The sequence below is a fragment of the Urocampus carinirostris genome, chromosome 13, assembly GCF_059441175.1.
Source record: "Urocampus carinirostris isolate Australia breed hairy pipefish chromosome 13, RoL_Ucar_1.0, whole genome shotgun sequence".
Classification (NCBI taxonomy): Eukaryota; Metazoa; Chordata; class Actinopteri; order Syngnathiformes; family Syngnathidae; genus Urocampus; species Urocampus carinirostris.
Genome location: NC_142361.1, coordinates 14,478,779 through 14,503,031, shown reverse-complemented (window position 1 = coordinate 14,503,031; position 24,253 = coordinate 14,478,779). Strand labels below are relative to the sequence as shown.

Sequence of the window (24,253 nt, the reverse complement as noted above, 5' to 3'; positions counted from 1 at the left end):
TTTTTTAACCACAATACAAAAATAATTATTACCACATTGGCAGAAAATATAACCAATTTTATGAATAGTTCGTCAGATGTTTATCTTCTTTCTTCCTTGAATGAAATTAATATTTTTAATTGATTAAATTATTTAATATAGCAAATAGTTGACGGACTCAATTTTTTTAGAAATCATTTCTCTCAAGTTTAAAGGATCTAGTGTCTGCTAAATAATAAAAAATATACTTGTGTGGTGTTTTTCCAGATTTTGTGTTATTTCTCACATAAAATTTGATTTTTTTCTAAATCAGTAAAATTCTCTAATACTGTATAACAAATGATAAATAGAATTTTTTTGCAAGATTCTGAAAAAATAGTGTATGTTAAATCAGATAATTCTGCCTTTTTAGTGATATTTTTTCCCTATTTTACTAAAAAACGGCATCAACTATAAAGTAGGAAATACTACTCTCATAACGAGTACACCTTTCTGCCAATGTGGTAGAAAATAAGTTTGTGGTGTTTTAACCCACTAATTTGTCAAAAAAATAAATCTTAAAATATTAGCAATGTGCTAAAGAAAGTTGTATAAAAAGGTTAAAAAAAAAGGCAAAAATGTACGTTAGTACCGTAATTGTGGTGTCATGTCCAGCATGGTCGCCGTGGCGACCGGTTGGCCCCGCCCCCTTGGCACCGGCTGTAGCATATTTTCTAATTTGCGTGTGTGCTTCTTAAGGGCGGGTTTTGGGGATTGCCGGTTGCGGGTTCATTGCATTACTTTGCATTATTCTGTTCTGTTTGACTTGAGGAAACCTGTACTTGCCCGTTCTGAGTAAAAGCCTGTTTTGTGAGTGGTCCTAGTCTGAGTTCCTGTTTACCTGTAAGCCTGTTTTTGTTTTTGTCCTTAAGTGTCGGACGACTTTTATTTAATAAAAGTAACTGATCGTTAACGCGAATGAGTTCACCCTTCCTTTCTCCGATCTGGTCCGGTCACCTGACATGTGGGTACCGTAATTTCCGGACTTAAAGCAATATCATTTGCCACACAATTTTAACCCTGCGGCTTATCTAATGATGCAGTTAAAGTATGCATTTTGTTCTGTGTTACCTTGTGTTGCTGCTGTTTTTGCATTGTTGTGGTACTTATGATGCTACATCTCATTGACATTTACCAGTGTATGTTTCTTTTCTTCAACTAGCCTTGTTTGTGCTTTGCTACTTGTGTCGTGGTGTCTCTAAGCGCCTCTTGCCCGTGTGTTTCAACTCAAAACCTAAACATAAGGTAAATAAAGAAACCATTAAAACTTTGAAATGTATTTCTGTGTCTTGTCTTTCTTTGCAAATATATCTTATTTAAACGTCAGCACTTGCTGCTTATAGTCAGGTGCAGCTTATAGTCCTGACATTATGGAAAATGTATAGTTTTTCTTTTTCTTTGAATTGAGCCAAGAGAAAAAGCTCTGTATCACATGTATAAAGACGTAGACAAGGAGAACCCGGGCAGGCAGAGCACATTCATTATCTGTGTACGTTTTGAACTGCCTGGGTCTCGCTGTCCCGCCTTTTGTTCCCGACCCCTGATTCAGGCGGGGTCTATATTCACTCTTAATAAATGGAAATATAACACTCGAGCGGATAAGGACATCAGAAAAGTCATCTCGGTCAGAGCAGGCACAGACTGAGCTGGCAAATTTGAATTTAGTGAGACCCGAACGACATAGATCGAGCACAGGCCACTTAAGTTTCCCAACGACCTCGACGGTAGACAGCGGCGGCAGATTCTAAATGAGGTCGTCCGTTATTTCTTTTATGGCGTTTTTGCAGTCGTTTGTCACAATACACGAGGGCTTGTAATGTTCGGCAAGCGACATCATCTGCATCGTTATTAACGCTGCATTTCATTGATGAAGCATCGTAAATCCTAAAGAAACATCAACGCAGATACACTGATGCTCTTAGAGAGTTCAACAGTGGAAAATTCATTATTGACGTTTATTGATGTAAAGGAAGGTGGAGAACAGAACGTAAGAAAGCTCGGGACAGTTTGCCAAACTTTCAATGACAACGGGAGGCGAGAGAGTGAAGAGACAGAGGTGTCCTAATTACTTTTAAAAATAATAGTAATATAAATCTTTAAAAATGCTGTAAATTGAGGAATTAGTTTTTTGGGGGGGTTTGTCAGTCTCTTGCATCACACTGTACCAGGGGGAGTGAAAAAGGTTTTTTTGAATAGGAAGTATGTTTTTTCAGGCAATGCCATGCTTAGGGTGCTATGATATTCAGGGGTTCTTTCCTTCGTCCACGCTGGCGCGTGTTCTGCCTGTAGCTAGCAAGTGAAGGAAAACAGACTTTTTCTTCCTCCGTGTCCTGGAATATATATCCAGGTTGCGAGACAAGATGGGTAGAAACAAGCACTGGATGAGCAGTTACATTGAGGATTTTGGGTCTGTGAGTACAGCAAAAAGCGGGTTGGTTTTACAAATGACGCGACAAAATGAATGATAATAGCTTATTTACAATAGGATTGGGCTCAGAAGAAAAGGAAAGTTAGGTCAGTGGAAATTTCCCAGACCACAGCTTCACACCAGTCCTTCGTCCAGACTGTGTTTGGCTAGTAATGATAAAACTCAAATACTTCTAACTAAAAACACTGTGTGAAATGCAATAGAGCAGGATTATCCGACCATTTTCAACTTTGAGACGTGTTTTTGTTATTTATTAGCACAAAGGCCATCCAGTTTGATATGCTTTTCTAATATAACAACTTATTGTATTTTGTTATTAGTATGCTGTTACTATGTTATTACCAGATTATTATTGGAAGTAGGGTTAACTAAATTTAGTCAACTACTTAAGAAAATGTTTACAGGAAATTCACAATGAATTGGTACTAAGGAGCTATTTTATAGATAAAGTCCTACGGCCCCTCAGCTGTCATTTTCACAGACGTGTACAGTCGGTGCTGTTGCAGCAAAACGTACGCCAAAAGACGTATTTACAGCACCTGGTATTCCCAGGAGGTCTCTCATTTGAGTAATAACTGTGTAAATTACACCAAATAATGGATGGATTTGTCACGACCAAATGGAGATATAAACGACGCAAATAATAAAAAGGTTATTGCTGAAAACTCATACAAGCATGAATACATATGGTGTGACACATTTCAATTTTACAACACGAACTAGTGAGCTAGCAAGCGAGATAGCAAGCTAAAGTGAGCTAGTTATATAGCAGGACATAACAAATGTATGTTTTTATATTTTACATTCAAGTACATTAAGGCTTTTCTCACCATACAGTATGCTTCTAAAATATACACATCCATCAGTACATACGTATAATATCCTAATTTGACAGCATATTGAAATTTCAAGTTAATCACTGAGATTGGTCAGATGTCACAGTGTTGTTCCTGTGTGATTGAATGAGATTATTGGACCGTCATGAGCAGTCTTCCCTCTAAACTGCGCGCGTGCGCAATTGCGCACTGCTCGTACGTTCTCAGCGCACAAGAAAATCTAGCCAGCGCACCAAAATGAGGGCTCAAAATTACTAAGAAGCGACTTAAGTCAAAGTTACAGTGCGTAAAGGTAAAAATACACGGGTTCCTCTGACGTTGTGTCCTAAATGCGGTATTTTGAAGTCAATGTCGAACGAAGTTGAAAAGTAAAGTTAGTAGAGTTTGTCGAGAACCGGCTTTTTCGGCTGGGCTCACTAAAAGGAACCGGCTCTTTCGGGTCCCAAACGGCTCTTCAGGTTGTTTTTGCTTCTTTAATCCCAACATGACCAAATATGATGTAAAACTAACTATTCACAAAATGAAATGAAATGACTTAAAAGAAGGGGGGAAATAGAACAAAAAAGAAAAAAAATACCAAAATGAAAAAGTAGTGAAAACCTGGGAAAAAAAGAAACAAAAGGAAGAAAAAAAATAAGGAAAAATTTTGAAAAAAGCCAGAAAAAAAGAAAATAAAGAAACATAGGAAAAAAGTAAATGGAGAACAAAAAGAAAAAAGTAACAGCTCGGAAAAAATAAACACAATGAGACTAAAAAAAACACGAAAAAAAGAAGAAAAAGTTTGTGTTGCATTCAAATAATTTCCAATTGTATCAAGTGAATCTTGTTGCCAACATTGTACTTCCACTAAAAAAATGTGACTAAGTACAGTTCTGTATCTTGCAACCGACTAAATAAGCCCCCCAAAATGTTAATACTATGCGACAAAATATATCAGGAAAAAAAAAAGAAATGGATATCTTGTGAAAGAATTGTAAGAACAAACGACGTTTGTAGGCCGTACAACCTTTGCAATAGTACATGAGTCAATTCATTCAAAAAAGAAAAATAATTTTGCATTGCTGAAAACTCAGCAAAATGTAAAAAAATGTCAAATTTTGGACATGTTTGATAATTATCTTGCCACACTTGGGATTATGGTTGCTCACAGTTGTTTCAAGCGTTGCTCACCGACTTTGTGTGAACGATCAGACCCGTGGAAAATTAGAGGGGACATTGGTCATAAGCATTTTCCAAAGTTTTGGTCCGGGTTAAATCCTAGTCGACTTGAACGCGCACCTAATACTTGGTTTTGGCTTACATTAATTTTATGCAGGCGTGGCTTTGGACATCCTGCACCGTTTATCTGCGACCAATCCTCCGGGGAAAACGAAAACGAAAGATAAAGGATGACGGCGGTCAAAGAGAGGAAGTGGAAATTAACCCACGTACTATTCGCCGGGGACTACTAAAGCGCTGCGTGACTCACATCAACAGCACCCGAGCATAATGTATTCATTTTGCTCCATCACAGTTTTCAAAGCGAGTACGTTTACTATTTCACAGTTCCGCAGAAAGGAAAACACCAGCATGATTCATCGGGACCTCCGGTTTGTGTTTACTGTTCCATCAAGTATCACAAGCAAGGGATGGACAAAAAGATCCATAAAAATCTTATTTTTTCTTGTCTAACCTCGCTCTAAGTGTGGTAATTAACCCAAAAGATTTTCTAACAAAATTATCTTGTGTGAGCCTGTACTTGTCTAAACACAACCTTTTTCTGAATGATGAAGCGTTAGGGTCTAGCATACCTCCCACCACTTGAGGGCCCCAATTGGCGTTTTGAACTGGGAACAGGTGTGCCGAATCCTCCTGAACCCTTCAAAAGGACAATTTTGTTCAGCAAACTGTCGTGTCATTTTGAATTCTTTAGTTTCATTTTCACCACAGTGCCAGGTTTGTTTGTTTTCTGGTTTCTTTGTTACTTTGATCCTTGCATCTTCCATTTTCAGTTTAGGTCGTTGTTTCTAGTTTCAGGTTTTTATTTTTATTGTTTTTTTGTAAATTCTTGTTAAGACACCTGTTTGTTCGGTACTTTGGTTCTGATTTATTTTAATAAATACTGTTTACTTTTTGAGAACCTCTGCCTGCAGTTCCTGCCTCGCCCACATGGGTTCTTCCTCACTACTATCAAATCATAAAATGAACAGTACTGTGCAGTCAGGGGAGGAAGGTGAAATATATTTAATGGTCATACTCATTCTGTGTTTAAAGGTGGTGTCCGCTGCTTCAAAAAAACTCTACTTTCTTACTTTCTAACGCCATTTTCTGAAATCATCATTGCATCCTCTGTCAAGCTGCTCTTATGGCGAGTGCATGTACGATCTTTCTTAGATGCGATCAAATACAACTTGTTTTTTCATCTGTTTAGATAGATAGAAAGATAGATAGATAGATAGATAGATACTTTATTCATCCCCGAAGGGAAATTCACATTTCCAGCAGCATCCCTGAGCTGAGAACAATACAATAATAAAGCAAAAATAATACAATATACAAATACCCAGTGTGACGTGCAAATGCCCACTGTAGCGTGTTATATAGAATAACTAAATAGTGCTACACAGAATACATATTGCAATAAGATTCGGTAATATGCAATGTAGGTGGTGTGGTTTACTGTGGGCTTTTACTCTGCCGGGTAGAGTTAAAGAGCCTCATGGCATGAGGAAGAAAAGATCTCTTCAGTCTGTCCGTGGAACAAGTCAGTGACAGCAGTCTGTCGCTGAAACTGCTCTTCTGTCTGGAGATAATGCTGTGTAGTGGATGCGATGGATTGTCCATGATTGACCGCAGCTTTTCGAGTGCCCGTCTCTCAGCTACTGTTGTTAGGCTGTCCAGCTCTTTGCCCACAACAGAGCTCGCTTTCCTAGCCAGTTTATTGAGACGAGAGGCATCCTTCTTCTTGACGCTGCCTCCCCAACACGCTGTCGCATAGAAGAGGGCGCTTGCCACTACTGTCTCGTAGAATATTTTCAGGAGCTTTTTGCAGATTTTGAAGGAGGCCAGCCTTCTGAGGAAGTAAAGTCGGCTTTGCCCTTTCCTACATAGAGCTTCTGTGTTGGCAGTCCAGTCCGGTTTGTTGTCCAGCTGCACACCCAGGTATTTGTAGGTCTGGAAAATTCTACACATTCTCCTTTGATGGTTACAGGAACCGGGTGAGTTCTGGTTCTCCTGAAGTCCACCACCATCTCCCTGGTCTTGGTGGTGTTCAGGTGCAGGTGGTTTGTGTCGCTCCATCGGACAAAGTCCTGAATCAATTTCCTGTACTCCTCCTCCTGCCCATTTCTGATACATCCATGTTTAGGGGTTTGTATTTGAAACAGTCCCTTTTTTACTGTCCTCATTTTCATTCTTGAAGAAAAGCCTTGAGCACGAGCATGAAATCACTCTCCTCCCTCCATCCTCCCGCCTCCTTTCTTCCAGCCTAATGAGCTCCAAAGCCGAAACGCCGATAATAAAAGTAGGACAAAAGCAGATGGGCGTGATGAAAATAAACAAATAAAGGTTCTTTGAAGCACGGCGGCACAGTGGTTAGCGCTTGTGCGGCACAGTTCATGTCATGGGAACCTGTCGTGGGTTCAAATCCAGCTCCAGACTTCCTGTGCGGAGTTTGTATGTTCTCCCCGTGCTTGCGTGGGTTTCCTCCGGGCACTCCGGTTTCCTCCCACATTCCAAAAACATGCATTTCAGGTGAATTGGCCGGTCCAAATTGTCCCTAGGTGTGAATGAGCGAATGAGTTGTCTGTCCCTGTGTGCCCTGCGATTGGCTGGCAACCAGTTCAGGGTGTCCCCTGCCCACTGCCCGGAGATGGCTGGGATGGGCTCCAGCCCCCCCGCGACCCTAGTGAGGATAAGCGGTACGGCTGATGAGATGAGATGAGGTTCTTTGAATTTAGTTGTGTATATTCAGCACATACTTAATAAAAAACATATTCGATTTTAAACTTTTTAAAGACACCTCAAATTACGTACCCCACCATTAAGTTCTTTCTCATTTAACAAGATTTAAAAATGCTAATGGCATTTTCTTTGTAACCCCGAGTGTACTATGTTGATAAAGATTTTTGAAACTAGAATACGATAAAAATAATGTAAAATATGTACATAAAAAATATGTACACATATTCAGTGTTATTGTATATGTACATCAATGTGCAGCTGTGTTTTCGCATTATTTTAAAAGTATTATAAAATCATATTGTACAAGCACAGTTTTATACAGAATTCCATGTTTATACTTGTGGAGGCCAGAATGAAATATTACTGCTTTGTACAGTAAATTCCGTAAAATGGAGTGCACCAGATTAAAAGCCACCTGCTAAAATTTAGGACCGAGTCTCAATATTTTCTCCGTACAAGTCACACCAGATTTTAAGCCACAGGTTATAGCCCGGCGCCAACCTCGTAGGGAATCTGGAGTTGATGCCTTCGGCTGCAGAACTCCAAATATGCCGTGACCCCTCACTTTTGAAGTTGTTTTTAGCTTTAATACAAGTTGTTTACGTCACGTTTTCGGACCATGTGAACATTTAAGATGGACACTGCCGGAGCGATTCTAAAATTTACAATGATTTACTACCAAGCCAAGAAAACATGAATAAGGGCTGTGTCGCCTAAAACGTAAGATTTACTATTTCTAGACGACTGCGCCAGAGCAACCATACTGTGGAGAATAGTGTCAGATTGCAACACAGCCGCGGATTTGTACTGTTTTCATTGGTGGTCTCTGCAGTGACAGACCGAATTGCATTCACTTGTCATTGTTCCTCCAAGATTAAAAGAAACTCAAATGACCTGACAAATACTTAGATGACATTGAAAAAGAACAGAAGTGTTTTGGAAGATAACTTCCATGGCTGTTCAATTTGGATGTATAAGTAAATTGAGGACTTGATCTGTGGGTGAAAAAAATATTGCAAATCTGTAGTTGATGTTGAATAAAGTACTGGCAAACCACCCGTTTTGCTCCTGTTAGGTATTATATGAATAATGTTGGTAATATCATCTACTAATTTGTCCTCTAGAAGGGCGTCATAAATGTTTTCTGACATCACAGTGCTGTTTTGTATTAAGAGCACATATGTTTTGGAAAAGGGAAGCTCGATATTTTCCTTCCAGAACAGAAAATATGCCTGGTCTGGTGGTTAGAATTTGGTCCTTTCACCACCCGGGTTCCATTACCGTAGCCTCCAATGGTTTTGTGCTTTTGGTCAGCGATATTTTTTAACTGATCCATAATTGCACAAATACTGTGATATACTACCATAAAACACAAAAATGTGTATTATACACGAATAAATAATGTTTAATGTCTCTGATTAGGTTTAGCAGTGCTGCATTTGGAAGGCAGATTTTTGAACATGGCATCTTTGTTGCTCTGGCAACACAGAGTACTGGACTGACACGGACGTCACGCTGAGTCCAGAAACAAACAAGAGCATCTTTCTCTCTACAGTGAGCTGTGTGAACAATACGCTCGTTATTTACACATCACCAAGCTTCTCATCGGCAAATAAAGACATATTGAAAGCACATTATAGTAACCAGAACATTTAAGCAAATATGTGCGGCTGGAGGAGGAACAGTAAATCATAGAAAACTAATTGATTATCCAACCAGAAACATTGCACAGTTGGATAATTTCAATGTAAACAATCGTAAGTACATTTTAATCAAAGAATACAACTGAAATTGTTTAAAGCCAGCTAAAATAGTCTTGGTTTGTGATTTTGTTTGAATTCTGAAAAAGGCCCAGCAAACACATTAATAACTAGGTCATTCAATAGGTTAGTGCTATAGACTCAAATGACAGAAAGCTCGTGACATTGTACTATCACAAACTGTACAAATCAGTAACATGCGGAGAGGTTGGTGTCAAATACAAACAAATTAACCAACTGTCACGGTTGCCATTGCGCCCAATTGGCCCCGCTCGTGTGGCGCCAGCTGCGGCACATTGACAGATTGGCTCTCCGACTATTCAAGCTCACTGCTCTCATTTTTCCTGTGTCAGTCCGTCAACGAACCTCTGCCCCGCAAGACGTGGGTTTTGACTCAGTGCTGTCTTCTGTTTGTATTCCTTGTCCGGTACTGTTCCTGTTTATTTTCGTCCTGTTTAATATCGGTTTCCAGTTTTGTTTCCGTCAATTTTTTTTCCTGTTGAATATTCTCTCCAGTTTTCCTTCCCGTCTAGTTTGTCCTTTTTATTTTCAATATCCTGTTTTATTTTCAACCCTATCTGTCCCGTCCTGTCTGGTATGGACCCCATCTGTTCAATATCTACTCGGGCAATTGGTATCGATCTCGTCGGCCTCTGGCTTCCTATCATTTCACACCAGGCTGCTTTCTAATGTGCATGACTCCCCATTTCCCATAAAATTAAAGGCTTGTGTGAGAAACGTCACGCATTTGGGTCCTGATCCAGTTCTGGTTCATGACACCAACATCTCATTCATAATTTGATTTGCAGAGCAATAAAGAATAAAAAAAAAGAGTAAATCATACTATACTAACAAACTTATAAATGGAAGTCTATGTGCTGGTCCTTTTCATTTTAAGCATCAATTCATAGGGAATCCTCCATTATGAAAAAAAGTCAATGCAACGAGAAAAAATTGGTGCATGGCTTGACTTGCTGTTAGCTTGCTAACACTAATACTAATTCTAGTGTTTGTGGCTAACTTGTGTGCCAAAAAAGAACCATTGGTCTGACTATGGCCCTCTGCCAAGAGGCAAGAGAATTGCGTGCCTCACGCTGCATTTGCAGTTGCTCAGCACAGTAATATTGCATACTAATTCTATTAATAATACTCAATGTGAAAATTTGTTGATTCTGAAACGGCAAATCCCCAAATAGTGAAGTTAAATAAGTAAGAACTTTAACAATGATTAATTATAAGCATGCGGAAACAATAATTCATGCATTTGTTACCTCCCGTCTCGATTACTGCAATGCACTACTCTCCGGTCTCCCGAAGTCCAGAATCAAGTCTCTTCAGCTAGTACAAAATGCCGCAGCGAGGCTTTTAACTAGGACAAAAAAGTACGATCACATAACACCGATTATGGCTAACCTGCATTGGCTCCCAGTTAGCCAAAGATGTGACTTCAAAGTTCTCTTAGTATTGTACAAAATCATACATGGACTTGCTCCCTCTTATCTTTCAGATCTGATCTGCCACTATGTCCCGGTCCGAAGCCTACAATCTGAGAGTGCTGGTCTTCTGATGATCCCGAGAGCAAAGAAGTCTTCTGCTGGTTCGAGAGCGTTCTCCATCCGGGCACCGGTGCTGTGCAATGCTCTTCCCCCTGAGATTCGATCTGCAACCTCAGTGGAAATGTTTAAATCTAAACTTAAAACTCACTTCTACTCCATTGCATACGAATAACCTACTCCTCTTGTCGGTTGAAAATAGTTTGTGTAATATAGTGTAACAATCTGTGAAGCCCTTTGAGACTCTTCGTGATTTAGGGCTATACAAATAAAAATGACTTGACTTGACTTGAATATATGTTTGATGTTATATTTCCACATAAATGCCAAACACTGTACTTTGACACAAAACTATTTGGTTTCATTTTTTTATCATTGAGGAAGAATGTGTTTCAAACTTGAAAGAGACCCTGAAAGAGATCAAATTACTTATGCTGATGTTGCAAATCTTACAGCCTGACAAATAATCAAGTTACGTGCGAGACCGCATTGGCGAGCGGACACAGGAAGTGATCGAAGGTAACAAGATAGAAACAAGACGATACAGCAGTGACAAGGTTTTTTCAGGGGAGAAAACAAACAGATGTTGGTTTTGTTTACAAGCTAAAAGCCTTATTTTTTTACATAATCACGGTAAAACTAGAAGGATTTTGGACAATTACATAACTGTACTCACACAATCAGCCTGACTACAGTGATTAAAAAAACAAAAACGAAAACGTGGTATGACCGAACTGTCATCAATAAATTACTACAGTATACAGACATGAATCCACTTGTTTGTTTTGGTCAGTTAATATATTTTTTTATATAAATTATTTAAAAAAATGCGAAAAACATGTTCTTATGTCAAAAGGTATAATGATGTGGGCACCAAGATTACTTTTCTCCACATTTCATTAAAAAACACATTGTTTTGTTTTTAAGGACAGTGTATATTAATTAGATCCTCCTAGTGTGAACAAAACCCTCCATTTAAAAGATACATACTTCAAATTTTAAGCATAAATATACGGAAAATCATAAAGACCTTCATTTGTGTAAAATACTAATCGGTTGAGAAATTTAAAATGTATTAAAACAAGCCTCGCCTTGAGGTGGCTGAAATATTTATCTGTCATCTTGCTGCTATGGGTACCCCAAATTAATGAAAACCTCACAAAGGACTGGGCAGAAAACAATTAGAAACATGGTCTTTTTTAGTCTGAGTTTCCGTAGTTTGTATTTTTTGTGCCTTGAGCCATGTTTTTAGTTTACAGCGACAACTCGTCAGATAATACACACTGTCCCTTTGATATAGTCAAACAGTAAACTAGTCACCTCATTGCTAGCAATATAGCTAGCTCTTTAGCGTGGCATTCAAGAGCTGATGATTTTTCCTTCCATTCTCCTAATTTAATTGACTGAGTGTAATGCCAGAAATTACGGTAATATCCAACTTTTGGCGGTTATTGCAGTGACTGCTTAGTTTGGTAAAGCGGGGGGCCAGGAACGGGTGAACTGACGCTAGACTTTGCAATCAATTCTTCCTAGAAAATTCAATGTTACATACTCTAGCATTAAAGGAAATCAAAACAAATCAAGTTCAAAACGAAGGTACCCAATATTGAAAATCATATTTTTTTTGGTAACAGCGTTTAAGAGAGCCCTTTTCAAGTTAAACGTGTTTGTTTGACAAAAACAAACAGCTCACCATACCTGCTGTTACGAAAAGTGTCCAGCAGTTTACGCTAATGCACTATAAGTAACAAAGGAACAATCATTGCTTACCCGTTTTTCTTGGAATGCCTGGAAAATGTTTCGTAATTTGCTATAATAATAATAATAATAATAATAATTTCCTTGTATTGTCATTCTGTGTAACAATGTACACAGAACGAAATGTCGATTGCATCTGACCCGATGCAGCCGCAGCCAAGAGAGGGCGCCGCCGACCACTTTTTAAGTCTTAGGAATGACTCGGCCGGGGCGCGAACCCGAACCTCCCAGTCTCAAAGCGGGCGCCTTACCATCTAAAACTAGCATAGTAAAACTAAGGAAGATTCATAGTATTTGGTAGCACCGTTAAAACCATCTGAGCTCATCAAGACGTTTCTTTCAATGAAGTATGAAGTTATGTAAGAACGGATGGGTCAAATAGCTGCCAATCTGGCCTGGCGTTGTCTCGTTGTTGACCCGGGAAAATGTCAGCTGAGTCACAGCAAACTGCGCAATCGCTTCCAACTCATCCGTGTTAATTTTTTTCAGCGGCGTACTTAGGCAGTGAGTGCACGTCTGAGTCCGACATCATTAATTTGCATTTGATTAACGCTCTCTCTTCAGAGAACCACCGAAGCTAATTGGTTTGCCGGTCGACCTTTCATGATGGACCAGAACCTTCTACGTGTGGTTAGAAGACTAATGCTCAGATGGCATACATTACATATTCTCTATTTTTGTATTATACAAACTAGTGCTGCAACGATTGGCCGACGTTGTCGAAGAAAAATCGATTATTGAAATAGTCTGCAATGAATTCCATTGTCAACTAATGTTGTTGACATGTTTTTCCAACTGAGTGAAGAATTTACATGATTAAAATGTCTGCTGAGAGTCGCTCAGTGTGTTTCTTTCTCGAGCGGTAACATAGAAATGGCGGTAATAACGGTACGGAAACTTCTAAAGTTTGGGAGCATTTTACACCTGGAAACAGCGAATAGACTACTTGCAAAGTTTGCAAATCACACATTGTATATCATGGCAGTACCTCGGCGATGTAGGAACATTTGAAGAGAGTTGAACGAAAGAGTCTGACTCGCCTCAGTAAAATTCAAGTAACTTTCCAGCTAGTACATGCATTGTATATTTTGCTATAAAATTTAGCTGGAGCGCTATGCCAATCTGTGCTTGACAAAAGTATTTGAAATTGAATACATGCGGTCCAAAGAACATGCATCAGTTGTTGATTTCAAACCGTTGAGAATCCCTAAGTTTTTTTGGTTATAGACTTTGAGGTTGAGCACTGAATGTACTTCACAAATTCCAAATCCAATTTAATCCATATAGCACTTTTTAGAAACCAAAACGACTCAAAGTGCTGTACAAAAACAATGTAAAATAAAATGACGTCTATTTTGTCCTGTCTGATATCTTTCTCCAGTCTCCGGTATCGATCCCGTCTATTTCGCCCTGTCTGATATCTGACTCCAGTATCCAGTATCTATCCCGTCTGTCTCGTCCTGTCTGATATCTGACTCCAGTCTCCAGTATCTGCTATCATTTCTGTCTGTCCCGTCCTGTACCGTAACGAGCCCGTCCGTCCGGTATCTGCTCGTGTATCTGGTATCGATCTTGTCGGCCTCTGGCTTCCTGTTTTTCCGCGCCGGACTTCTGTCTTACTTCTTCCGCCCAGCGATCGCCGAATCACTGCCGTTTGTGTTCACGCGCATGACTTCCCCATTCCCGTAAAATAAAGCTTGTGTTAAAATGTTACGCATCTGGGTCCTCCTCCTGTTCTGGTTCTGACAATGTATGGTGTTTGTGTTTAGTTTTGTCACTAAAGATTATTTAAAATTGGATGGACAGTTTTAAAAGAAAAACACATTATTCCTTTTTTATTTATTGCTGCTGCTAATTAGCCTGTTCTTGGTTTTGCATAAAAAATGTTTTATTGATTTTATCATTTATTAGCCTACCCCGAAAAATGGACAGAGGTTTATTATGGATTTATGTCTACTGACCAAGCACTATGCCTAGTTGGTTTTAAATAGGACATTTTTTTCCAAATTCTGTACGAATCTTCAGGATGTCAAATCAAAGATGTATTTTTTCTTGAATGAAATTGACTTCATGCTCAATTCAAGACAAAAAGAATAATTAACTGATTATTTGACTAATTATTTGAGTAGTAGGTGACTAGCCGAATAATTGTTAGTTAAAGCCCAAATATAAACCTGTAAAACGACAGTCAAACACGGTTCAAAACATCCCACCACGTGTTCTAGCACATTGAAATGCACGAACTGACATTGCTCAGTGTGTGTTTAGTTCCGTTCCCACGGACAGGAAGAGGCCCAATGATGCTGCATCCAAGACCTCCTCCCATTTGCTGGCTCAGCACAGACCCATGCATCCTCTCCTGCTGCACATTAAATATTGATGACGATGAGTGGTAAATTTAGAAAGTGGCATGGTACCGAAAGGTATATGGTTCCCGGCTAAGAAAACTATAAAGTTTACCAGATGAGTACATGGGCTATTTCCAGGAAAATCAATGCAACTGCTTTAAATGCTGCAGTGTGTCTTTCTTGTCACGTTCAGTTCCAAGGCTGCTCCTGGTGGTCAGGGTTCCAAATAGTCTATTTTCAAATGCGCTTTAATCAGTAGTGCTGACTGATGCAACTTTTTGCTAGCTTTTTTTCACTAATGAAATCTGCAATTCACGTCAGACCGCTAGCTTGTCAACATTAACAATCCTGTAATAAGCTACAGAGAGTAAGAATTTTTAACAAGCAAAATTGTGTCACTAGCAAAACAATTCACACGTAAATGTGACCTAAATGTGGTAACTTAAACCCATTCACTCCATGGAAAATGGGGTTTTGACGCCTAAAGTCATAAATAGCACTCGATGTGTTCAGCCATCGAATGGGTCACATCTCTTGATCAGATTTACATGAAAAGGCTAGCTTGTCCACTTTAGCACTCCTGTGGTGTTGGTCGAGGTAAAACTGTTCAGAAAACTCAGAAAACAAATCTTGCTAAAGTAAATTAAAAGACATCGAGAAACAAAAGTGTGATGTTGGCAATTTAGATGTTTTTCTAACTAATATTTAAGCTTAACCCTCACGAAGTCCTCATTTCGAGGACCATTTTTTAACTTTTTTTACAACTTACATAGAAATGAATAAAAATGTTTCATTTTTTCCTACTCTATCTGAAAATTCACAATATTTAAAGTTAAATAAAATAACATTTAGGGGATTTTTGCGGGGGTTTTAACAACACAATGGCGGGTCAGTTCGACAAAAACAACAGGATGTAATAAATATTGTAAGCAATTTGATGTTGACACAAGTCTAATTGTTAGAAACTTGGTTGTTTTTTCGAATTAATATGGTTGATACCCGAGAAAAATATTGAAAAATGAGATTAACCTGAAATGATATGATACAAACTATTAGATACAAACACCACAGCTTAATGTGAGCAATTTACTGTTTTTTATACATATATCAAACATGCTATCCTATTTTAACCACCTTCATCATTTCTTTAACCTTTGAGACTTTAAAATTAGAATAAAAGGCTAGCTTATCAACAATAGCATATGTTCGCTTGGAACAGATGCATTTTACCGAGCAATACATCGTTCAGTGCTTGTAAAAAAAATGATCTTGGTCTGTTTTGTTTTGAATTTCACAGTGATATACATAGGTTATGTAAGCATCTATAATTTGATCAGATCAAATATTGGCTATTGCTTTAATCACAATAGAATTTTTGAAGTTAGTTGATGCAGTCTAATCAGGATCTCCCCTCCTGATTGCTTAATTAGTGCATAATTGCTCATAAAAACGAAACATGTCCAAACCGGCTCTGAGCTTTTCGATCTCTTGGTCAGTCGTATATCGTTGATAGATACCCACATTTTTAACGTAGTTTGGTTTGAACAATTTTATTGACACTAGTAACATCAAATAAACAATGTGAGGTTTGAACAATTTTTCTCGACAATCTTAACAGCAAATTAAGCATGTTCACAATTTCGTTATATGACGTTTTAACAATTTTTTCGACACTTTTAACAGCAATTAAATACTTGTTGGTTTTGTTTTTTTTGTTTTTTAGCAAATAAACAATGTAAGGTTTGAACTATTTTTCTCGACAATCTCCTACGACTTGACAAAATAATCCTCTGCATCGATTCGAGATCCATGTCAGGTTGAGAAGCTCCAACTCAGCTTGTGTCATTTGTTGCGGCATCACATCAGAAAGCACTCTTTGTAAATCATTTTGGAGCTTTTCATCATAAAGCACTCTTTATTTTGGAGCTTTTTATCAGTCAATCAGCAAGTCCAAACTGTAACTGACCCTAATGCAAGGAGCAGTTTTAAGTTTTTGATATCTCACCTGTACTATTTGAGGCACTACAATCCATTTTCCACACGGTTATGCGGGCAAACCGGTTCTTTAGCCCTCTTTGTTTTTTGAAGAGCATCAAAGTGGCCAAAAAAGCCTGTCTGTTAATCCCAAAACAAACATTATGCAGGCATCTCAAGGACACCGGGGCCGGGATTGAATTTAATGAGTCCAGCGCAAGCGTCCTCCAATGTTTTGTGTGCTTGCTTGCACCTGCTGCCAACCAGGTACCCCAAAAAAACTGGCAGGCGGTCCACTTTGAACATTAGCTAAATGAGAGAACCAAGAAGATGGAAAAGTGAATGGCGGCGTAATGAGATGGGTGTCAAAATACTGGAGGCTGGGACAATCAGATACCAATATACCTGCCAACACTACTGCTTTAGACATTAGAGCAGTAGTCTCCAACCTTTTTTGTACCATGGACCATTTGAAAGTCTGACAATATTGTCATAACTTTACTAATATACCTGCCAACACTATCATTAAACGCGTTAGACCAGTAGTCTCCAAACATTTTTGTATTACAGACCGTTTTAAAGTCTGATAATATCGTTGTGACCGGCCCAATAATGACATTAGTAATAACAACAATGACATTGAAAATAATAATGACGGGCCATGGTTTTCCTAACAACCGAGGTTGTCAGGACACAGCCTATACTTTTCTTGGACAATATCTCTATTATTTGTGAATGCAACATCCTTTGCTGTCTGGTAATCCTGAAAGGAGGATGCCACATGTGCGGCCCCTTCTCGAGGTTTCCTCACTTTCCTCATGTTGAGGTTATTGAGTTTTTCCTTGCCCTCATGTTGGTTCCAGATCAGGGGATGGTGTAATAATAGTCTGAAAAAATAGTCTGCGTAATAACCTGTGAAGCGCTTTGAGACTCTTTGTGATTAAGGGCTATACAAATAAAAATGACTTGACTTGTGGTGTATCTTGGGCGGCAAGTACAGCCTGGTGGCATCCATCCCTCTCCAGGCCGTAAATATTAATAAGCCTAAATCCACTGTAAAATCACTAACCCACTAGGAATGTAGATGACATAGGAAAAGGCACATTACATTTACTTGTGGTACCAGAGAAAAGGTAAAAGTCGTCCCAAAAGATGCAACAAATAACAAGGGAAAGAACTCTAGTGGATCTGATAATGAATCAGACTTTGAAGGACATTAAATAAATACAATTGTGTTATTTTGGCTTTGTGTCCATAGTTTATGTTGTCAATAAATCATAGCCCTACATACTCAACGTTGTAATGTAAAAATAGTGTGATGATGAGATCAAATTGAATGCCTTTTCCTATATCATCTTTAACCCTAATAGTTGGTTTTGGAGCTCACACTGCTGCGATCTGGGTTCAATTGCCATTTCATCCAATGTTGAGCAAATGTGGTCAGCGATATTTTTCAAGTGATCAAACATTGCTCAAATATCTTGTGTATAACGTGCACAAAGACCTTTGAGTTTCTTTTGTGAGTAAAAAATGTGCATTTTGTACACTATAATCAAAAAATAAGGCCACTTTTTTTTATTTCTGTGTGGCCCGGTGCATTACGAACCAATACTGGTCTACGGCTTGGTGGTTGCTTTCCACTGTGTTTGACTATATCACTTTTTATCCCTTAAAAATGCCTAGTGCTTTTTAAAATTTTAACTAAAATCGAAAAATCTTAACTCGAGTCTCATAGTTTAGTCCAAAGCTGCTGTTATCCTAACAGTGTTTTATCTCTATTTCTCTATGAAGTCTTTATTGCATGTTTACCCTGGAGTGCCATATTTAATGTTGTTGCATATGATGTTTTACAATGTTTGTATCAATGATGGTAAAACAATTATTTTGTATTCTATTTATCGTGAAGTGAGACAAAGTCTATGTGCATTTAATAAAGCGCTACAACGATCACATTAGACTTCCGTCTTGGTAAAAGTTTGCCATTTTTGGTTTCAAACAAGCACATGTTATTGATTTATTAACATTGTGGAGCTTTATTGTGTTTTGCTCGTAAAAATAAAGTTTGCGATAAAATCATCTATTTTTAAATCAAAATGTTGGCATCTGTGTACTATGTGTTCACTCACATGTGGTTGCAGCCATGTTAGAGTGTTACAGTCCTTCCTGATGATGACTTGCTTTTTTAGGCGGTTGACCAACTATGATCTTCATCTAACACACACACACTACTCATTTGCAGTTACTATGCATCTTTACGTGAAAGTAGTTAGGTGTGGTGGTGCCTGAAGGGTTGAGATAAGACATTTTTGGGAGGTTTCCTGTGTTTTGTCACAAAAAAGCATTGATGCTTTTCGCAATTCCACACACGCACTAGCCACACAACAGCGACTCCTTTTAAAGGCACGGGCTTATATAAAGAAATTAAAAAAAACATTTTGCACGTCATGAGGCAAATAAGAGCATCAAAATGGCTTGCAAGTTGCTCACCATCTCGCTCGCACAGCTGGATGGAGTCGAGGCTGAGGTCCTTGATCATCCCTTCACAGGGGCTGAGCGGGCTGCTGATGTTGCACGCTAAGCCGGGTGCTTCCATCTCGGACCGGGCCGTGTCACACACGCGCCCGCACAAAATGATGCTCCACGGGAGGGACTGGACGGCGAAGACGAGGAAAACCAAATGGGACTTTGTTGACCCTCTCTCGCCTCTCTTGCTTTCTCTATCGCTTTGATGCGTCACGTGCAAGGGGGGGTGAGAAACGCCCGGTTGCAAACGAGTGCGTGTATTGCACAAGCGTTCGCTCCTTGCACAGCCACAAGTGTGCACGCATGCGCACAAAGCTTCGTTCCGTGAGGGTTGGAGGCTGCCTTACGTAAGGAGATGATCCTGTGCGGGTTGCGTCAAAACCACGACGGAGCACTTTCATTGTCATACACGCAGTCCCTGCAAAGGACTGTGACGTCACAAAGTCCGACCGGAGCTCAGCTGCGTGGGGGACTATTGGACTAATCACATTGACGAGATAAAGGGGGGCTTGCAAGGGGGACCCTTGTGACATATTGTGCGTCATAATGAGAGCACATCTGCCGCTTTAAAGCTTAATTGAAGCGTCATTAAAGCTGTTTCTGGACAAATTAGCAAATGATCAAGGAGGCCAGAAAATCACTCAAAGGGAACAATTACAGCTGCTTATTAAAAGGAGAATAAATAATTATTTAGAAAGCATCTAAATAACATGTCTGCCTTGGTCAAAATAAATCCAATTTTGCTTAAGCCAACCAGCAATCTTCTGCTGCCAGGATTGTGCTAGTAGCTACAAACAGTAATAATCTTCCATTTAGAATTGAAGTGTGTTTTAAAACAGGACTGATGGGTGGATGGATGGATGGATGGCCGGTTGGGTGGGGGTGAGAGGCAGTGGGTTGGGTGGATGGCTAGACCAATAAATAATCGATGGATGGATGGATTGATCAATGAATGGATTGATACATGTCGGGGTGTGATGGGGTGCTTAGCGGTGGACTGGGTGGATGGATAAAGAGATGGATGAATAGGTGGGTGGATTGATGGATGCATGAATGAATGAATGAAAACTTTATTTTGAACATTAAAATAAAAACAGGACAAAAACAATGAGTCAACAACAAAAAAATGTTACATAACATGTTCGAAAAGGGGTAGTCAGAAGCAGATGCTTATTTTCCCTACCCCTTTAGCTTCGCTATTAAATACATTTTACAAATCCTCTTCACTTGTGTTTAATATAACAAAATCTCATGGATATACTTATTACATAGGTCAGATATCAATAATTATAATAATTACAATAATCACATATATTATACACTAATCTTTGTAATACCCATCCTTCAACGTCATGATGCCACTAGTTACCAAACATCACTGCGGCACCAATGATAATAACAAAAATAAAAATAAAAATGCATGGATCGATGGATGGATGAGGAGATTGATGAATTGATGGATGATGGACAGATAATGGATGGATGGATGAATGGATGGGTGAATGGATTGCCTGACGGATGGACAGACATTTAGATAAATACTGTAACTCTGTTGTTAAATAAATATTACATTTCACATAAAAACAACCAAATCCAGGCCCATGTGACAAACGAAACAGTGCACGAAACCATCAGAGGGTACAAAGAACTGTTGTCAAGTGTGCGCAGACGGAAACTTCAGTGGTATGGTCACGTCGCAAGATCATCAGGACTGGCCAAGATCATTCTCCAGGGCACAGTCCAAAAGGGCAGGAGGAGAGGAAGTCTGAAAAAGAACTGGGCCGACAACAATAAGGATTGGACTGGTGCCGACTTTGCCACGACCCCAAAACAGGCCGGGAACTGTCAACGGTGGAGAATGTTGACATCCTCATTGGTGTTTGTTACAATAGGATAGTCGGTTAAGGGATCCATGAACCGTGAACATATAAGACGATAGAAAGGCAACTGTTAAGTGTAATTTTTTCCATTTCGTATTAATAATTTTAAACTAAATTTTAACTACAAACATTATAGTTGTGTGAATTACAAATTAAGAAACAAACACATTAAAAGTTTAGATCTATCTTGAAACATTGGTGATTCACATAAAACACAAAGGATATGCAAAGAAACCAGGAAAGAATTGTAGATGCTTGGACTTATTGTGGACTTCTGGGTTCACAGTTCCCCGATATTTCGACCGCTTGGGTCGTCGGTGCACCAGTTTCTGTGGTGTGTCTTGCGCAAGTATAGCCTGGTTCAACCTATCCCTCTCCAGGCCAGTTATTAGGGTTGGGATTTGATGCCCCACATGAAACACATAGCAATGGTTTCCTTGGTTACCAGTAGCAGGTGAAGCCACCGGATCTGACTCAGATAGAGCATCTTCACCATCTGGTCGCCGTTTGTGTCATGGTTGAGTGTCTTTCCACAATTAAAAGATAAGCTGGACCTTGGAATTGATGGCAAGCTGCTGTAGAAATAAATTATAAAATAATTTCTGTATGAAAATATTTATATGACATTAAAAACTCAAATGTGCCATGCTATTTGGCATTTACTCAACTTGCTAGTTCCCTTAGCAACTACTGAATTCACCCATGAGCAGGTTTAAGAGGTCTTATAAGATCATGTAATTATACCAAAAGGCTCACACAGCCTCCTTCATACGTGGGACTGCCTTTGTGTGCAGTGAAAGGTCTCCCAGGGGTCACAGATATGATAAACGAAAGACACTGATGAAATGCTGGCCTGGGGCGCTTCCTAACACTGTTGGGCCGCGTTTGGATGGGGAGTAGTTTTCAAGACTCCCAAAGCGTCGGCTGTCGCTTAGTATTTGCTGCTGTGATGCTCATTTTCCTCACCCCGAGGAGAGGCGAAGGGTCGCTCAACCATTCTGTGGAGGGCCTGGTCAGTAAATGAGCCACATGAGACCCCTGAGTCATGCAGTGTAATTTAGCGATTGATGAGGAGATATCTTTATAGGGCTACGGAGTTTGACAACATTGTATATTGTAACATTCTACAAGCAGGTAATGCTAATCTAAGGCTAAACTAAACCGCGCATAATTACGCTTTTTGTGCTCCAACCACTTGAGGTGGGGAATACATTCATTTTTGTAAGTATGAAAAACGTTTGTGTAGTGCTAGTTGGTGGTAATTTTGTATGTTTAATGTACTCCTGCTACTGGGGGAAAACTCTGACTGAAAAAATTGGCCAGGGGAGGCATGGCCACCACCAAGCTGTACTTGCCCAAGACACACAACAGGATGGAGAACAACAGTCCACATCCTTAGTGGTGCCCGATAACCTAGGTGGTTAAGAGAATCCGTGATTTATGTCCAATAATTGTTCAATCATTGTGAGCTTGTCTTTATTAAAGAAATGAGCATAGTCAGATCTGTTGGTGGATCAGTGCAGTACGTGTCAGCGTGATAAAGCTATATGACAAAAACTGTCTCGTTTCGGGTGTACATGTAATGGGGTGTCTGGAGTATGCCACAATTTGGTATTGCAGACGCTCGGGATGTCGGAAAATATCCGGACATTGCTGTAAGTTAGATTTTGTATTGTGCACCTTTTTCCGAGTACGGGACCGAACTGTAGGGCTTCTTTCTGTCGCTACCGGTGTGTGGTGCTGTGAGAGGTCACCCAGCAACCACCCTGAAGAGGAAATACACGTCCTCTTCCTAATTCGTGTGTAAACATTCTATACTGTATCTCCAGCGCCCTAAGTACTTTGACATCTTTATTGTATATTATCATGTGCATCCATTCAACATGTTCGGTGTAAAGTGTAAAGAAGAGGCGAACCGTTTCATTTAAAACGAAAGTGGAATAAGAAAGCTTGATGTGGTTGAGAAAATGGTTGAATCGCTTTTTTTCGGCCACTTTCTACCACGGAGGAGGAAGTCGCCTAACTAAATTGAACTTAACTTTATTTATCTTTATAGAGCGTGTTGTTTTATAAAATGTTTATTTTTTTAGTACAAAAACAAAAAAGGTTATTTATACAAGTCTTAAACATACTTATATAAACCTTAAACATACATTCCATACAAAATATAGCACTGAAGCAACTTATGAACAAATTCAACTTACGAACGATAGGCGTGGTTAGGAATCTGGTGCTCTATTTGAAGAGGCAAATTATTTTCTCCAAATCATTAAAAATTGTTTTTTTGCATAGTAGAGAGTTTCGGTCCTTATTAATATCAAATAAGTTTTTTATCACTATTTAGCATTGAGTCTTTTAGTCCAAAGGAAACATGGTGCAACTGTATTTAGTTGTAATGCTGAAATAAAAAAAGTAAGCATTTGCTAAGCATATTTCACCATAGTAGAAGTAGAATCTTCTTTATATTTTATTGATAAGACCGTAATGAAAATTGTTTATAACGGGATTATACATGGCACTCCAGGATAAACACGTAATAAAGACTCAGAAGTCAAAGGTAAGATAAAATTATTAGTCCATCCAAAAGCCGAAACTTGTTCTTAAACACTGCTATGAACATTAACAAATGTGGTATCACCAAGAGTGACTTGGTAAAAAATGTAGGTGTTACATTTGACTCTAATCCGTCCTTTCAGAAAAATTCGCCCTATGCTGTCCCAGTCTGATGCTGAGATAAAAATTCTTACGTTTGTTACCTCCCGTCTCGATGACTGTAATATGCTCCTCTCCGAACTTCCAAAGTCTAGCATCAAGACCCTGCAGCTGTTATAAAATGCAGCAAGGAGGCTTTTAACAATTTAATTTACCCCCATGTTCCTGTTCTGAAAATGCTAGTCTACTAGTGATGCCAAGAGATCTGCAAGTTCGAAGGCGTTCTCTATTTGGGCCCCGGTGCTATTGAATGCTCTGCCCTCTGAGATTCGATCTGCAACCTCAGTGGAACTGTTTAAATCTAGGCTTAAAACACACTTCTATTATATAGCTTATGAATGACCTATATTTCAAGTTGATGACGTCTGTGCATTGTTTGTTGATGCCCTTGCAACATCCATTGCAACCTGGTCATCCTGGGAGGGGGGTGACCTCATGTGCTGCCCCTTTTCAAGGTTTCCTCAGTTTCTTCATGCTGAGGTTTTGAATTTTTTCTTGCCCTCATGCAGGTTTTAGATGAA

The 24,253-nt window shown here is 39.2% G+C and overlaps 1 protein-coding gene across 1 annotated transcript in view; it reads right to left on the bottom strand.

Annotated features, from left to right (window-relative positions):
- The window catches only part of LOC148353784 (phytanoyl-CoA hydroxylase-interacting protein-like), a 39,521-nt gene extending 20,000 nt beyond the window's left edge, over window positions 1–19,521 (bottom strand). The window contains exon 1 of the mRNA XM_088351781.1: window positions 19,105–19,521. Coding sequence (XP_088207907.1) covers window positions 19,105–19,210 — 106 coding nt within the window. The 5' untranslated portion in view covers window positions 19,211–19,521. The remainder of the gene's footprint in view (window positions 1–19,104) is intronic.
- Window positions 19,522–24,253: the final 4,732 nt, after the last annotated feature.